The sequence below is a fragment of the Desmodus rotundus genome, chromosome 10, assembly GCF_022682495.2.
Source record: "Desmodus rotundus isolate HL8 chromosome 10, HLdesRot8A.1, whole genome shotgun sequence".
In the NCBI taxonomy this organism is placed as follows: Eukaryota; Metazoa; Chordata; class Mammalia; order Chiroptera; family Phyllostomidae; genus Desmodus; species Desmodus rotundus.
Window position 1 is genome coordinate 19,806,845 of NC_071396.1, and position 18,889 is coordinate 19,825,733.

Genomic DNA, 18,889 nt, shown 5'->3' on the forward strand with positions numbered 1-18,889 from the left:
ATTTTTAACTACCTATTTATTTTACTGTAGATGAACCTTTTTTTTTTTTTTTAAAATCCTCATCTGAGGACATGCTTATTGTTTTTAGAGAGAGGGGAAGGAAGGGAGAGAGACATGAATGTGAGAGGGAAAACATCGGTCGATTGCCTCTCGTATATATCCCGACCCGACCCGGGACTGAACCTGCTCCCCAGGCAATTGCCCTGACTGGGAATCAAACCCGGGACCTTTCAATTTATGGGATGATGCTTGAACCAAGTGAGCCATACTGGCTAGGGCTGACTGTAGACGAGTCTTTAAAATAGGAATAATTCCTGAGAATCTTTGTAGACTTGGTGATGTATTTCAGAGAAAAGTGATATTTTTGGTACTTTGTGAACTTAGACTTGATGTCACAAGTCTTTTATGTTTTTCTTCATCCCTTACTATATAGAAGGAAAGAAGTAAGAAAATAAAAAACCATTATAGCGCTGCTTGTATCGCTATTATAGATTATTTTTGTTGCATATATAACTGCATAATTAGGAATGGTAAAATACGTTACTGCTAAAAACGTTGCATATAAGACTGTAAAACTGAAATTATCAGTGGAGGTAGGCTTTTTGTATAAATATTATTTCTATTAACTTTTGAAGGTTAATTACTGAGCTGTCTTGTGATTCTGTTTTATGATGCTTATTCATTTGTCAGCTGTAAAGTGATAGATTCTTTTTGAGAGAAAACTACTGTAATAAGTATATATATATACTGCAGAGCAATAAAAACTTAACTAAATATAGTTGAGTTTTGTACTAAAGCTTGTTTTTTTAATCTGGTGCTTGGAAAGATTTATGATCTGTGGCTCATAAAATGAATATGAATACTCAGTTTTAGAAAGAACATGATATTGAGAAGATCAAAATGTTTGCTGTGCTGTTTCTGAATGGCTTAACTCTTAGTTTCCTTCAGAGCCTCAAAGTTGAGAGAATCAGTAGAAAGGAATTTTAGTGAATATGTGGTAAAGAGAGCAGAAATATGGTGAAGTTGAGAAGAATAGAAAGGAAAAAAACCATTTTATTATTGTGAAGTTGGTAGACTATGCCTGTGAAAGGTAAAATATTTTAGTGTATAACATTTGAAAATTTGGTTGTTGCATTATATAAAGTTATTTAAGACTAACCATTGGCTCGTAAAAATCTTTGTTTTAAACATCCTGAGGCTGGAAATATTTGAAAGAAAAGTAATTTTAGTCAGAAAATGTCTATGAGGTGTGATGATTTTTGTTTTTTGTCAACCTAGGTGTACAACACTTTTATAATAAAACATGAGGAAATTGTTACAGTTGACTGAGCTAGTTTCTTACTGGTCAGCACAACTGCTGTTCTTCTGGCTGTTGGAAATTTTCTTTTAATGCACTTACTTTTCAGTGTTCATTTCCTCTAAATGTGTCTCTTCTCTAACCATGGTCATCTTAATACAGTTTTAGTTTTTAATATAAATTGAAAATCAGAGAATTTCATACACGTGGAACCTGCTGTGCCCGGAACAATCACAGCCACAATTTTTATCAATTTATGTGGTTTGGAACTGAAAAGCTTATGAAGTGTCTTTTATTAACTGCAATTTTTTAAACCTTTCAAGAGATGAAACGAATAAAGAGGAAGATGAAGATGATGAAGAAGCAGAAGAGGAGGAGGAGGAGGAGGAAGAAGAGGAAGATGATGATGACAACAATGAGGAAGAGGAGTTTGAATGCTATCCACCAGGCATGAAAGTCCAAGTGCGGTATGGACGAGGGAAAAATCAAAAAACCTATGAAGCTAGTATTAAAGATTCTGATGTCGAAGGTGGAGAGGTCCTTTACTTGGTGCATTACTGCGGATGGAATGTGAGGTAACTTGAGTTTTAGCTAGTGATTGCTACCTAAAAACACTCATAAAATAATTTCCTATTTTAAAATTTAATTAAATTGCAGTCTTACTAGTATTTCAATTGAGGTCATAGCATCATATAAAAAATAGTTTTTAGCATGTAATTGCCATGCTTAGTGACTTCCTATCTACTGTTTTCAGTACTCAGAGGATATCCTTAGTGTCTAGAAAACTGGATCCACACAGTTGGTTTTTACATTACTTATGTAGATTAATAAAAGCAACATTTGGTGAAAATGATAGGAAAATCTCTTAAAGATGTGAAAGAGATTTAAGCTTCTTGATGTCTGTAAGCCAATTATCAGACTTCTTGCATTTTCAACTACCTTACCATAGTAACCTCTTTGTAATCTTCTTAAGCCATCATATTTCTTTCCTTCACTAGGCAGGGATTTTAAAGTGAGGTTTCTTAGGAAGCTTTAGCTATTTCAAGAAGGCCTTATCTCCTCTTTAACATTGCTTTCATTACAGCATTTTTCAGAAGCCTCGGAAATTTACTTTCATGTTTGAAACAATATGGAAGTAATGGAAGCAGGTCTGCTTAACTAAAACAGGGTGCACTTCCCACTTCTAACCTAGGGAAGTGAAGGGCAGGGCAGAGATTTGGTTTTAGGTTGTGTTCAGTGACTGAAGTGTTTTTCTTACACAAGTTTCCTTTGGTTTATCCAAAGAAATTTTGTATTTTAACTTTATCCAAAGTTTGTAAGTTAATTTGGCATCTCATCATTTAGGTATCTTTTAAGATAAACTTATTTTCATTTTGGAATGTTTAATATTATATTTGAAATATAGCCTATGATAGAGTTGTAGTCCTTGGAAAGTTAACCATAGAGTTTTAAGTGGTGGTTTCATGGTATGCCTAGTGTCTTCAAGGAGGAGCACAGTTCTCATGCTTCGTGTTAATAAATTGTAGTATGTGGTTTGGGAAGTTACTAAGAAAATATCTCAAATTTTCTTTAAAAAATACTGTGTTTCTTAAAAGTGCGTTTTGTGTTGTCCTGTTGCAGCAATAGGAAGCTCTAGAAACATGTCTAATCAGATTTCCTTTCTTATTTTGGAAAAGTACAATTCTGATCCATTCTGGAGCTTGGGAAGAAAAATAGCAACTTAAGTCATAAGGAAATATTATTCAGGAGGTTTTTTTGGGGTGGTGGGGAACCTTGTTCTTCATTTCTAGCCAACAACATTAACAGAGTTTTGAATTTTAAGAATATCTATAATCAGTGTTGTCCTGAAACAAGCTTTTCTAGATACTGCTTTTAACATCCTAATTAATCCTTTTGGCTTTTGGTTCTTCTGCTGCCTCTGTGGTGCATGCTTTCTCTCAACTGAAGGGCTGGCTGTTACTATGTTCACAGCAAGACACTTGAAATCTCAGATAGAGCTGCTGTAAGAATCTTTTACCCAGTCTTTTGATATTTAATCATTCTGATCCTACTAAATGATCTTGTTAAATATAAATGTAGAGGGAGTTTCATTTTTGCCTAGGATGTAAATGTTAAATACGTTATTTTAAAATCAGGAGAAAATTGAGTCAGCAAAATTTAATAATTTCAAAGTAATTCCCGTAGGTGGATGAAAGCCACATCATCTTTTGCCCTCTCCTTTCGGTTCTGGTTATTTTGCTAGTTTATGTAACAAGGCAGTTTTCCTGGTAGCCTTTATAAAATGCTTTAAGTGCTGTGATGGAGGGGTAGAATTTAGGTTTTCTCTTACTTTCACTATAATTAGGGCTTGGTTATTTTCTATTAATTGTCTCATTAAACAGGAGAAGCTTAGTATGTATATGAGTCAAGATAGTCATAAAATTACTCTGCAGTTAAGATACAACTTTCTGTTTTGTTAGGAAAAGATTAACTAGAGGAAAGTATCCTGTCCTAAGAGTACTTGGATTTTAGAGAGTAGAAAGAACATTCAGTATTTTAGCTTTGAAATTGGTAGTGGGTTGGGTAGGGTAACAGAAGATTTTAATTGAGACATTCACGTTTTTAATAAAATAAAAAGGAAAATGAGAACTAGTACAACAAGACATGCTTTTGTCACTGAGAAGGATGCAATCTCCTCCTGACAACTCAAGCATTTGTGTGCTGTGAACGTTGAAAAGAAGAAAACTTACCATCTTGGTGAAGACCTATAGGGTGGATCTCTACACACTCCAGCATCGTAGAGAAAACAGCCGTACTTCAGTAGATTAAGCCATGAGCTTGTCGGGATGGCCGAGTGGTCTAAGGCGCCAGACTCAAGCTTTCGCTTCCAGTAGATTAAGCCATTAATTTTCCTGTAGTCGATTTAACAGCATTCTTCTTTCTCTCTCCGATAATAACCAAAGTCTGTCCCGTTGATGTGTAAGAAATCACTTATGGGGAGCTTTTGATCTTGCTCCCCAGCATGTATCGTCAGTTTGGCTCAAATAAATAAAATCTTAAAGAAAGAAAAAAAAAAAGAAATCATGTATGATTCTTGCTGCTCCTTCATGTCTGAAGCTAATCTAATGAGGACCCCAAGTCCTCATCAGCTCTACAACTATTTTCACATTATGTTGGGAAATTCAGCTTGATCTCTGAATTTACACTTGAGATGTGAAATTAAAAATGAAGATTTATACATGAACATTCACAAAAATAGTTTTATCTTCAGAGGCAGCCATTCATTACAATAGCAACTTAGGAAATTTCGTGTGGAGTTGTTTATGTGAGTTCTGTGTGATCTGAAACATTATTTCCTACCAAACAGATTTTTCTTAAAAAAAAGAAAGTATCCTAGTTTTAAAAAATACTATTTGCTTGTAATTTCTACATTATTCTTTTTTTTCCTAAAATGCTTTATGAACCTTTACATTAATTTTATTTTATACCGGTATTTCAGAACTGAGATATGTTAATTTTTGTTAAACAAAGGATAATGTCTGGACCAATTAGGTTTTTTTTTTTTTTTTTTTAATGAAAAAAAGATATTTTGCACACTTACATTCATTTACTGGAAATAACCAGAGCTCTGATTGCTAAGCCACAGAATGAACTGTAAATGGTACAGTGCTGCTACAGAAGTGTCAGATGTGATGACCGTACATGACACTATTTTTCAAAACTATAGAATTTATAGAGTCATTACATGCTTGGAGTAAGTCTTTGCTTTTTTATAAATTTTTTAAAATTTCTAAAAGTAGCATTCAATCTGGAAATATGGGAAAATGCATAAAAGTAGAAAAAGATTACTATTAATATTGTAGTGTGTTCTCTTTTAGTCTTTTAAAAAGTATATCCGTACATTTATAAAAATTAATCATACTTTAGTAATTTTTAATAGTAGGCTCTCTGTTGTATTTATTTTAATTTCTGTTAATGATGTTCATATTTTGTATGCATTTTTAGTATCATTAGCTAATTGATCTTTTCACTCTCAAGTTCCTAAGTGGGATTGATTTTTGAAAATAAAGTTACACTTTGAAATTCACCTACCATAAATTCTGTTATGTGTGTTGGTTTTATCCTTGTTTATAACAGCCATTCTTGTTCAGTAATACAACTAAGTGCATCGGAACTATCTAGACTATTCGGCATGGGATTTAAAATACATCAATATTTTATGTGTTGATGCTGATTTGTTTTTCTTCATTCATTTCCAGTTTGGCTTTCGATTGTCAAGAATTTGGGAATTTGATACAGGAATATTATTTTTTATATTGAGGATCACCGACTGCATTAACGGATACCCTTAAATAAAAGAGAAAGAGAAAAGAGACTAAAATTTCAACTGTAGAGCTCTTAAAGCAATAACAACAGTTAGTTCTACCCCATATTATAAGTATAGAAAACAAATACTTAAATAGATAATTTGAAATAAAAATATATTTCATTTAAAAAACATTTTATTTCTCTGAGCAAATTCCCTTGGAGGGAATTTGGGGTAGGGGAATACTAGTAAAAAGTTTTCATAAGCAGATGGGTTCAGTCCCACATTCATGAACATTTAGCTGCTTTTTTATCAAACATTATTCCCTTATTCGGCAAACATAAGTTCAACTTCTCTGTGCCAAATAGTATGCTTGGCATTAAAGACACAAAGAAATGGCCTCTGTTTAAGAACATATTGTCCAGGGTAGGAACTGACCCCACCAGGGTGCACCGCCCATTGATCCTACTACCTCTGCCCCTGATGCCCTCAGCCCTCTCCTCAGGTCACTCGTGTTCTTGTCACTTGTTAGGATCATGTCTTCGGACCCCACCCTGTTCTGTTGCTCTGTGGTGCTGTACTCCCTGGCAGAACCACAAGAACCCTGATTAAATCTAACTCCGACTCCTTGCCTGCACCTAAGCAGCTGATCTCGGCTGGAAGAAAGCAAGCACTCACTGGCTGGTTTTATTTTAAATTCGTGACTGTGAACCTCCAGTGGGCACTTTGTGTTCTTCCATTTACTCTCCTACTTTCTTAGAAGACCGTTCCATACTGTTTCTGGTTTTGTTTCTTTAAATTATTTTTTAAGGTATAATTGACTACATTATATTAGTTTCAGGTGTACAACGTAATTATATTTGTTGGTGAAATGATCACAATAAGTCTAATTAACATCTGTAACTATAGAAACAGCTGTGGCTGTTTTTCTTTTTTATTTTCCTTTCATACCTGTCTCAAAATTAAGAAACCATGGATCACTTGTCCTATCATTTGTCTTTTCGTGTTTGTGTGTTTTCTCCCTTCTAATTGTTCCCTTCTTTTATTTTTCATATCCATTTCAACTTCTGTTATGTTCTTTGCCTATTTTTCCAGTCTTAATTTGAATTGATTTCCTGATACTGAATTTTTCTAAATTATATTTTGGAGCCAAAGGGATTTGACTTCCTGGAATATAACTTCCACCTAGGACTGTGGGTAAATTTTTTTACAGTGTTCAAGCTTTCTACACTACTTCACATTATGAAATTACATTTAATTTTAAAACATGGTGGGGGGAATCCCAGTTCCATATTCATTCCATTAATACCCCTTACTGTATGTAGAACAGTATGTGCCTGGGATATGATAACTAGTGAATGAATATTGAACTAGATTGGACCTCCTGGCAACAGATTGGGAGTAGAGCAGAGATTAAAATCCAGATAAGAAGGATACAGAGACTAATGGATTGGGACAGATGTGGCCTGGCGTTCACTGGAGCCTTTCCGATTCTTTTATATAGAGTAACTCTTATTTTTCCAGGTGCCTGTCAAACTGATTTCTAGAGAGACTACACACCATTCTCCATTCTTACCAGAAACGTATTAGGGTTCCAGTTTCTCCATATCCTCACCAACATTTATTTTTTGTTTTTAAAAAATGTTTATTATAGCTAACCTAGTGGTGTCTCCTTGTGCTTTTGATTTGCATTTCCCTAATGACTAGTGATGTCGAGCATCTTTGCATGTAGTACTGCTTACTGGCTATTTATCTTCTTAGGGAAATGTCTATTTAGGCACTTGCCTACTTTTGAATTGCTTGGGTTTTTGTTGTTGAGTTTTAGGAGCTTCTTCATATATTCAGTGTATTGATCCCTTACCAGATATATGACTTGAAAATATTTCCTCCCATTCTGTGAACTCACAGAATTGTGTTTTCATTCTCCTGATAGTGTCTGTTGATATATAAATGCTTCTAATTTTCATAAGGTCTGATTTATTTTTTCTTTATTGCTTGTATCTTTGGTTGTATCCTAGAACATATCACCAGATCAAGTGTTATGAAAATTTCCCCCCATGTTTTCTTCCAAGAATTTTATAGTTTTAGATCTAATGCCTGAGTTTTTGATCCATTTTGAGGTAATTTCTATGTGTGATTATAGTAGTCAGTTCTTTTTAATGACCTCTTTGCATCATACACAGGAGGGCCTGTCTCCTGATTAGCAGCCAAAATGGGGTTGAAAGTGAGAGACTGGGGTAGATCTGATCAGAAATGCTCATATTCTGTGACTTACCTTCCACTTTGTCTTTTTTTGTCCCTTTAAACAATTTCATCATCTTTTAAGCTTAACTTCTCTATTTCTTCCTTCTCCAGTACATAGACCTTCTTCCCTTTTTCCTTTACCTCCATGTAATCTGATCCCTGCCATACTTTTATTGGGTATGCTGTTGGATTTAGGAATAATAATGGAAGAGTACAAATATGTTCTGTTCATAGGCTTTGAAGTAATTTGTTCTGGTAATGATAGAAAGGAAAGTGAGGGAATCTAGGAAATTCTATTCTTTATTTCTGTAATGTGAAAGTTAAAGAATTTTAAGTGAGGACCAGTTGACATTGATTTCCCAGTAAGTACGAATGTGTGAACTTGTTTTGGGGGTAGAAAGGGAACATTGCCCTAGCCTTCTCACCAGGCCTTCTGTTACCTGGGCACGCTCCTCCATGTGCTGTTCTTCCGCTCTTGCTACCTCATAGTGGTCGTCCCCACACTCACCTCCACAGACCCTGTATTAGCCTCCTCGCCTGTTCTCTTATGCTTACGATATAAAGCGTATTAGAATAGAAAAGTACCATAGCCATCAAAAGGCTGTGAAAATTTCCTTAAAAAATGACTTTTGAGTTGACTAGTTTTTCAGCGCAAGTGAAAAACATTTTCTTTGTGATAAAAGATGAATAATGAGAGAGAGGAAGCGGGTGAGAGACAGACACATCAGTGTGAGAAAGAAACATTAATCGGCTGCCTCTTATACCTGCCTTGACTGGGGATCGAACCCACAACCTAGATACATGCCTTGACCAGGGATCGAACCTGCATCCCTTTGATGCACAGGACAACATTCCAACCCAGCCACGTGGCCAGGGCTTGGGTACTTTTAAAAAGTCAGTAATCCGAGTCACAAAATTGAGTGTCATAGTTGCTAAGCAGTTGCAGTGGTCTTTATAAATAAAACCTGGTACAACACTGTGTGATTGTTCTTCACATTACATACTACCTCTACCTAAAGACCTGTACTACCTTTGTTTCATTTTACAGAGTTAAGTGCTCTAGGAGAACCGATTGATACAATTACTGTCTCCTGGGGTGGTTGTGCCAAATCTTAAATTATGCTATAATATTCATATTTCTGTCATTATGCTATTACTCTCTTTATTATGATGAACACTATTCCTGTGTCTTTGATATGGATTTAACAGTGTTACATGAAGTAGAAATATGAAATGTTAATAGCATGCTTAGAATTTTAGTTTTTCAATAATATTTTTTGTTTTGTTGTATCTTAAGCATTAAATTACTGCTAAATTATTACCAAAAGCATTAAATTCTGTTCAGTGTGTCTTCATAAATTTTACTTTAGATAGTCTCAGATTAAAAATATGTGTAAATTGAGATTATTATGGAAAATTTCAGCAAGTAGATATCAATGAAATTGCTTATAAAGTTTATTACTAATAACTAGTACTTTTTTCATCATGACTTGGTCTTTTTTCTATACAGTGTCGTACTTTTTTTCCCCATAGTTTATTTTTAAAGATTTTATTTATTTATTTTTAGAGATAAGGGAAGGCAAGGAGAAAGAGAGGGCGAGAAACATCAGTGTGAGAGAGATACATCGATCAGTTGCCTCTTGTGTCGCCCCAACTGGGGACTGACTTGAACCTCAGGCTTGTGCCCTGACTGGGAATTAAACTGGCGACCTTCAGCTTTGTGGGACACTCAGCCAACTGAGTTATGCCTGTCAGGGATCCCATAGTTTCTTAATTAAGGGAGGAAACTTCCTTGTCTTGCAAAGATAGCGTAAATTTCCACTTTGGATGTGAGGTTTTTAAAAGCTTAGTTATATTGACATATTTTAACTTTTTGTGTGTAGGTAAACAGGATAAAAAATACGCATTGCTCAGCAGTTACTGAGTCTATCCATTACAGAAAACAAAATACAAGTGATTTAAATATTTCACTTTAATGGTTATTAGATTTTATCTTTTACAATATATGCATATTTCAAATAGCGATTTTTTTAGTATTTCAGTTTGGTTTTGCTTATGAAATTATTTTTAAAATGTCTTTATTCTGCATGTAATTTTTAATCACTAAGATTATGTCTTTTGGGTATATATTAATGTATGTTGATGATAATTCTTTAGAAATGATTTAGTTGGGTTCAAGAAGAACCAGAATCTCCATTGATTCTTGTATTTGATTGACTAGCATTCTTTTCCATTTTTATTATTGCTTAGTGGTTCCTTGGGTAATTTGCCAGCGCAGCCAAACAAAAATTATTTTCTCTTTTGAACTTTTATTTTTCTCTGGTGAGAGCAAGTATGTTATGGGGTCTCTGAATGGTTTCTTCTAGTTTTGTATAAATATTTTAATTCATCACATTTTTAAAATTCAAATTTTTATATGGCTTCTTTCAGAAGGTTCAGAAGGTTTGTATTGTGCCCTTTGTAGTTACCATTTAGTGTTGTCTCCGCGTAATTGTAAGCTGCCTGTGGGCAGGGCTGTGGTGCATTCATGCCAAGCACACACAGCCCAGTGCAGAGCCCGTCGCGTACTAGATACCTCAAACGCGTTTGCCGGGTGAGTCTGTCCTTGGACGTACTTCTGGTCTTGAAATCACAGAGTTTCTCATTTCAGGGCCTCTGGTGCAGCTCCTTCATCTCACATCGGTCAGGGGGCAGACTTTGGAAGTTCAATGAGTTGCTCATGCATCCTTTTTTTTTCATGTTTGTTTCATTACTTAGATGGTCTTAGTCAAAATATTCTCATATAAGTCATGTATATATTTGAAAATATTTTCCTCAGTACTTTAGTTAAATATCAGGTAAACTACTTGTCTAGATCCTATGCATTAATTACAATGAATTTATCGATAATTGAATCTAAAAAGTAATGTCTAATCACTGACTTAATCTTCTCAGCAGTATTTGTTTTTAATATTTGTCTCAGTATATGTTGTTACTTGTTTTTAAATTAATTTAGTAATCCTCTTTTCCTGGCAAACTATGTTTTATTATGAAGAAGCCAATTGCTCTGTTTTGATTGTAATTTCTGAAGGTAAAGTCCAAGTAAAGGCAGGGTAGCTTATATCAGTAACCCAAACTACCTGTGTTTTCTCAGATATTCTCATCAAACTCTATTGCTTGGGTCTAAAATTGCAAATCATTTTGTCGGTAGGCCAACCACTTGGTTTAAATGTTTTCCCTAGCTCTCAAGCTACATTGTCACAAAACAGAATAGCTGACAGCAACAGGCCTGCTGTTCTTGGAGAAGAATCTACCCAAGGATGTGTTTATTGATTTTAAGAGGCAGGGAGGTGGGCAGGTATGGATGTGAGAGAGAAACTTCACTTGGCTGCCTCCCCTATGTGCCCTGACCAGGGATCGAACCCGCCACCTTTTTGGTGTGTGGACAACACTCCAGCCAACGGAGCCACCCCGCCAGGGCAATATTCTTGTATTCTTTAAGAATGTATTTAGGGGGATGAATGGATTGTATCCTTAGGAAAGACTGAGAAGTTTTATGGCCTTCTGTTTCTTAGCTGCAATTTGCTGCTCTTTCTTACTTCCCAGTAATTTCCATTTTAATGATAATCAAGAATTTGAGCTAAGTTTTTCCTATCTTCATTAACTACTTTCTTACATATTATACCTAAAATTAATTTATTGTAGTCTGAAGTCTCTTTTTAATATATATTAAATATACTGTATAAAAAGTTCAAGTTTATGAAGAATAAACAGGATCAACTGCAGCTTTTTCTTACAGTTCTGAACTCAGTTCTCTTCATTAAAGTCTGTACTTCAGGTTTTTATAGGGAATCTGAGATCTTGACCCGCTAATATTGCCTCCTTTGTTGAAATTAACTGACAGTAGTAAAATCAAAACTAAATTGGCCCAGCCCTTTCTTATGTAATTTAGTATCTGTAGGAAATGTTATTTTTTTTCTACCAGGTTTTGTTTTTTCCCCACATGAATTTATATTTCTCTCCTTCGTGTTCTTTGAAAGTATTCTGTAAAGAATATAGAAAGAACACTTGAATAACACTCTGAGTAATTACATAAAAGGGAAAGAACATTTCCTGTTTTTAAAATATGATATCAGTTATAGTGTTGGCTTATTTTCTGATCACTTTTTTTTTTATCCTGGTTAAGATTAATCAGGCAACTAAAGTGCTATTTAGAACCTCATTAAGTTTTGAAATACTTGCTGTCAGTGGTCTCAACCTCTATTTGCTAAGGGCATTTGAAGTTTGAAAAGCTCCCTCAACCAAAGTTCTCACACACTGTTCTCACCCATTCTCCCTCATCGTGTTTTGGTTCATACTGTGCATTTTCAATGAGGCGTTTTCAGTTGCTGCTTCATCTTCCTGGTGTTGTACAATTATAACAGGCAGCCCATTTCCCCTGCTTCAACTCTCCATGTAGTGCTTTTTGACAAACCTATAGCCTGCAAGGTCAATTTGCCTCCATGGATTGAGTTTCTTTTTTAAAAATATTTTACTTATTTATTTTTAGAGAGTAGAGAAGGGAGGGAGAAAGAGAGGGAGAGAAACATTGACATGTGAGAGAAACATCAATCAGTTGCCTCTTGCATGTGCCCCCAATTGGAGACTGGGTGGGTCCTCAACCCAGGCCTGTGCCCTGAACGGGAATCGAACTGGCGACATTTTGCTTTCTGGGTTTATGTTCAACCAACTGAGCCACTCCAGTCAGGGTTGGATTGAGTTTCCTAATGTGTGAAAAAAATTCATTGACTGATTTTTAAGGCATGGTCCTAGTTCCAAAAGCTATTATTCATTTTATTTTAAAAAGAGCATAAATCTGACAGAAAAAAAATCGTTAAAGAATACTGTCAGAACACAGGAATATCTCAACAAACTAACAAAAGCAGGGAGAGGATAAACTAGAAAGAAGCCAACTAATGAAGGAATCATTGGTCTTTCTCTTTTGCCCTTTCTTGCTTCTTTTCTTCTTCTTTGTTTCTCACCCTTTTTTCTCCACTCTTGCTTTTTAGTTCACTCTTTGTTCATTCTTTCACCATAATTTGAGATTAAAGTCATTTCAAATCAAATAGCAAAAATAAACAAGCAAATAAATAAATAAAGGAATCATAATATTAGCTAGTACTTACAGAACCATAAGTTACCATGTAATTACTCCAATAGGAAACATTTAAAGAATTTGTCAAGGAATCTCCTAAAACCGTACAGAATATTGTACAATATTAAAGCAAAAATTTTATCCAGAGTAGTAAGACCATAGTGTTTGATTGCTACTATTTAAATATTTTAGAAGTGTACATAGTTTGTTTCCTGTAATTCCAGAATTTTATTTTGTTTTGTTTTCTGCCTAGTCCAGCACTCTTCCCACATACAAACTCACTCGTTTTTCTAATGACCAGTCCTCTCATAACATCCTTACTTTATAATTGGGTAGAGGAGAAATGATTACTGGTAAGGAGAAAATTCTGAGAATGTCCTAAATTAAATTACAGCAGGCCAGAGGTAGAAAGTTAATCAGTTAACAACTGTGGGAAAAACCGAGAAAAGACAGCTTACACTCCTGAATTTGTATTGGAACCTTGAATTAACTTCCAGTGGCTATTTCCACGATTAACATCCTAGAGAGTATAGCGGAATAGCTGACTACCAGGTGCAACCGCATCTTGCTTAGGCAGCCAACTCTTTTTTCTTCCACACTACATACACCAATTCCAGACCTAGCTCCACTTCGTCTTATTCCATCTCCTTTATCTTAAGCTGATGTAAATTCATTCAAGATGACTTATATTTGCCTTCCCCGACTCATTGTATAGAAGAGCCCCGTAGGCCCCAGGACGGTGGGCCTGTTGGCTTCTCCATCCAGCCCTGCTGCTGCTGGTCTAGACTGATGCCCCAGGACCCGGTCATTTCCTGGCTAGGGGATGGCTCCATAAACCCTTTCTTGCAGAAAAACTTTTGGCCACCAAAGTTCCTGTTTAACCTTACCATACAGCATGTGTGCACTGGCTGGTGTAACTTAGACAGTGGGTATTGGCCTGTACCATCCCGAGTAGCTGTTATTTTATTTATGTGTGTGTTCCTTCTGCCTTGTTCCTAAGAGAATTTAAGCAGCGTGTGTTTTATCTCTGAGTCAAAGAAGTCTTCCTTTGTCCCAGTGAACATTTAACTATGGAGGCAATAACTGTTTTTTGCTTGTTTGATGTGCTTGGTGTGCCATGTAAAATACACAAATGTATATCATGGTGGTAGTTTTTTTTTTTTTAAATTATTTTAGAGGGGGAGAGGAAGTGGGGGAGAGAAAGAGAAACATTACTTTGTCGTTCCACGTGTTTATGCATTCACGGGTTGATTCTTGTGTGTGTCCTTACCAGGAATTGAACCCACGACATTGGTGCAGCAGGATGATGCTCTAACCAACTGAGCTACCTGGCCAGGGCAGTCATGGGGGTAGTTTTAAATTGAAAGCTTCTCCTCTACCCTAATTTGAAATATAATTCACGTCAAAAACCAAATTGAATTAAGTAGTATTCTCATTGGTAGTAAAAATGTCTGCTATTGTAAAACTCTACATAACAGACAGTCTGGTTAAGAAAGGTAAAAAAAAATAAAAACCTAAGAAAAGTAAAAGCTTGTTTTCTTTTAAAGAAAGTATAACTACATTAAAATAAGAGGAACTTTTAGGAAGTCACATTCAACTTTTCAGAGGGTGGAGATATTTTTCTCTTTATTCTCTACCTCTACTCCAATTTTGGAAGGAACTAGATTGTTTTCTTCTTGAACATGATGCAATTTTCAGTATTAATGGGAAAATTAAAAATACTGCACATATACAAGTAGGTGCTACTGTGCCAGTATAAGTACCCAAAGGAATGTGGTTAGTAGAAGAATAATAATTTCCTTTAAAACTTCTTAGAGTACTTATCAGATACTTGACCCTGAAAAAACCATATGTGGTATGCAGTCCTATTTTTATATATTTTTTAATGCAGTGTTATATTAGATGTAAAAAAATGGTATTTCAGAATGGCTTGACCAGGGCCACATAACTTAGTTATAGGGAATATAAAGACTTTCCTGGAACTCATTCCATTCCTTTCTCATTCTCTATTGCCATGGCCTCAACAGCTCCCAGCAGATACAGACACTCCCCTTGTGGAGTTGAGCCCTGAGCTTTCCTGTGGCCAGTGGTGTGTCTGACTCTGCCTGGGAGTTGTGATGGATACTTTCTGGGCCCAGTCTAGAGCAAGAAAGTAATGTATTAGTCACGTAATGGCCCAAGTCATTTAGGTACTGACTTAGGGCCTCTATTACTTCATGTAGTGCATCTATGAGGAGGACATTTTCATTTAAAAACCCATTTTTAGTTGATCATGTTGTAGAAGTAAAAATGCTGGTGAGTTTTCCATTTCCCACAATAATGTATATAACTCTTGAATGTAAAATGTGGTTAATTTGTCCTTTTTTTAATTGAATTTATTGGGGAGGTTAATTTGTTCCTAATCTTTCTTCTTTCGAGCTGAGTTTTAACAAAAGTGAACTGTCCCTTTTTGCTTTAAACAAATAGCTTTATTGCAGTCAGCAGTGGTTTGCGTCCTGTAAAATCATGCAGACATCAGCATTGAGTAGAGAGGCCACCACAGCTGGACTCCTGGCTGTCTGTACGTGCAGGAAGCATTTTAGAATATTGAAGAACTTGGCAGAGCGGTGCTTTCCTAGCATTTTGTGAGAAGATATTTTTCTAGATGATTTTGCATTATCCAAAAGTTATAATACAATGCTCTTCTGTCATACAGTGTCATTTCAAACTGGAGCATATTACCTTAGCTTCTAGCTGACATTATGCCCTTGGGCAAGTCACTAAATCTGTCCCTTTGGTCCTTGGCAGCTTTATGCATCAAACCAGGAAGTCGAACTAAATGATCTCCAGGGTCATTTCCAGTTCTAAAGTGTTATCATTCTATTTATGAGTTTCGCTTTGATATGGTATAAGTATTTCTGGGGTATGTATTTAGCTTATGTATATTCATTTCCTTTACTTTTAGATATGATGAATGGATTAAAGCAGATAAAATAGTAAGGCCTGCTGATAAAAATGTGCCAAAGATAAAACATCGGAAGAAAATAAAGGTAAGTGCTTATTTTTCTCTATATTATAACTCTTTTATTTTAAAGTATGTTTTATTGGTTATGCTATTACAGTTGTCTCTTTACTTTCTCCCCTTAATCCCCCTCCACCCTGCACACCCCTTCCCACCAGTATTCCATGCCCCACCCCTGCCCCTTAAGTTCATGTCCATTGGACATACATATTTTTTCTTTGACTTCTCCATTTCTTATACTATTCTTAACCTTCCCTGTCTATTTTGTACCTATTATTTATGCTACTTATTCCCTGTACCTTTTCCCCCAATTCTTCCTCCTCCCCCTCCCCACTGATAACCCTCCACGTGATCTGCATTTCTGTGGTTCTGCTCCTGTTCTGGTTGTTTTTGTTTTTGTGTAGGTTCAGTTGTTGACAGTTGTGAGTTTGTTGTCATTTTACTGTTCATATTTTTGATCTTTTTCTTAGATAAATCCCTTTAATATTTCATGTAATAATGGCTTGGTGATGATGAACTCCTTTAACTTGACCTTATCTGGGGAGCACTTTATCTGTCCTTCCATTCTAAATGAAAGCTTTGCTGGATAGAGTCATCTTGGATGTAGGTCCTCACCTTTCATGACTTCAAATACTTCTTTCCAGCCCCTTCTTGCCTGCAAAGTTTCTTTTGAGAAATCAGCTGATAGTCTTATGGGAACTCCTTTGTAGATAACTGTCTCCTTTTCTCTTGCTGCTTTTAAGGTTCTCTCCTTCTCTTTGGTCTTAGGTAATATAATTATGATGTGCCTTGGTGTGTGCTTCCTTGGCTTCCACTTCTTTGGGACTCTCTGAGCTTCCTGGAAGTCTATTTCCTTTGCCAGATTGGGGAAGTTCTCCTTTGTTATGTTTTCAAATAAGTTTTCCATTTCTTGCACTTCCTCTTCTTCTGGCACCCCTATGATTCGGATGTTGGAACATTTAAAGCTGTCCCAGAGGTTCCTTAGCCTCTCCTCGTTTTTTTGAATTCTTGTTTCTTCATTCTGTTACAGTTGAATGTTCTTCCTTCTGTTCCAAATCATTGAATTGAGTCCTGGTTTCCTTCCCTTCGCTCTTGGTTTCCTGTGTATTTTTCTTTATTTCACTTTGCATAGCCTTAACTTCTTCCTCTATTTTGCGACCATACTCGATCATTTATGTGAGCATCCTGATTACTAGTGTTTTGAACTCTGCATCTGATAGGTTGTCTATCTCCTTGTCACTTAGTTCTTTTTCTAGAGTTTTGATCATTCTTTCATTTGGGCCATATTTCCTTGTGTCAGCATACCTGTCATGTTGTAAGGGGTGGAGTCTTAGGTATTTGTCAGGGCAAGGCAACCCACTTGGCTCTGGTGTGGTGCTGTCTGTGGGGGAGGTGGCTGAGAGGGAACAATGTTGCTTGCTCTGCTCTCAGCCGACTTTCAGTAACTCCCCCGTTCTAGGACCCTGTGGGTCTTTCCAATGAACTCTCCTGTGAGGCTGGGAGTTTCTCCTGTGGCTGCAACCCCCACAGGTTTTTATAGCCAGATGTTTTGAGGCTTTATTTCCCCACACTGGAACCCTGGGTTGCACTGCACATCTCCCTCCCCAGTTTTTCCGGCTTATCCACCCACGAATGTGGGACATCCTGGTCCACCTGCCGCATCCTCACCCACCCACTCTCAGGTTTTAAAACTACCAAGTTGAAATTGTGTTTCTTTTTTAAGTGAATATTTAAGCCTATTTTGATTTAATTTCAAAGAGTTTGTAACACCAATTATTAGCAATGTGGAGGCTTGCTAGTCTTGGCTATCTGGTTGCTAATTTATTTTAACTATGAAAATGTAAAATTAGACAAAAACTTTTTGCTCATTCTGCAGTGTTTGTAAAATAACTTTGAAAAACATCTCTGACTCTTTTTGAGGGGCTTTTCATATATTTTTGTTATTTAATAATAATATTTTATAACTGAAGAACTAAAATTAGTATTAACAATGTTACTAATAAATATGTCATGATAAATTATAGCTAACATGAAGTATCTTTTTCTTTAACCTAGAATAAATTAGACAAAGAAAAAGACAAAGATGATAAATATTCTCCTAAAAACTGTAAACTTCGGCGCTTATCAAAACCACCATTTCACACAAATTCATCTCCTGAAATGGCATCTAAACTGGATCTCACTGATGCCAAAAACTCTGAAACAGCTCATATTAAATCCATAGAAATTACTTCTATCCTCAATGGACTTCAAGGTAAATATAACAAATAACCCGTTTCAAGCAAGTTGTGGTTTTTAGTTTTGTAAATCAAATTCTGTAAATGTAATTTCGTGACACTAATTGTTTTTTTAATTGAACCAGAATTTTTTGGCTCTGTTATTACTTGAAATAAAATAAGTTATTGATTGAGGCTTAGAAATATTTCTATTAATATACGCAGGGGCACCATTAAATTTTATTTGAAATTTAATATTCACCCTGTTGCACTGATACTGTGCTTTTTTCCAGGTACCATCCTTCTGTTGCCATGTAAAGTATAGTTGTGTTATGCCATAATAGACTATGAAATCATGTTGACCTTTTGGGTAAAGAATAATTAACTTTGCTTATCTTGATTACGCCTTTTATGTTCTCTTTTTATGATGGTATTACTGCTTAATATTTAAGGCATAATGAAGTTTAACTATTAATAAAAGTGATGAGGACAGGTTGTGGGGGGAGATTTAGTAAATCTCTTGGGCAGGGATCTGGTCTATATCTCCATAAAAAATATTTTATATTTTTCGTAACTGGAGTTCAGGTTTTTTTCTTATTTTGAATATCATGGAAGTTGGCTTTTGTCTCATTTCAGATGGATATTTACATGATCTCACTCTATAAGCCAAATGCTTTCAATATTTTAAAGGTCATTTTTCATAATTTTCTAATGTGTCAGACATGCAGAACGA

At 35.7% G+C, this 18,889-nt stretch overlaps 1 protein-coding gene across 8 annotated transcripts in view; it reads left to right on the top strand.

The window, feature by feature from the left end:
- The window catches only part of ARID4B (AT-rich interaction domain 4B), a 136,613-nt gene that overhangs the window by 98,578 nt on the left and 19,146 nt on the right, over window positions 1-18,889 (top strand). For 5 of the 8 annotated variants that reach the window (XR_011650521.1, XM_045196411.2, XM_053912408.1 and 2 more), the window contains exons 17-19: window positions 1,621-1,872; window positions 15,884-15,968; window positions 17,996-18,194. Coding sequence is in view for 7 of the 8 variants with exons in the window: in XM_045196411.2 (XP_045052346.2) it covers window positions 1,621-1,872; window positions 15,884-15,968; window positions 17,996-18,194 (536 nt within the window). In the remaining variant the exon portion in view is untranslated. The remainder of the gene's footprint in view (window positions 1-1,620; window positions 1,873-15,883; window positions 15,969-17,995; window positions 18,195-18,889) is intronic. The other 3 variants (XM_053912410.1, XM_024561756.3, XM_053912409.1) reach the window with 2 other exon arrangements.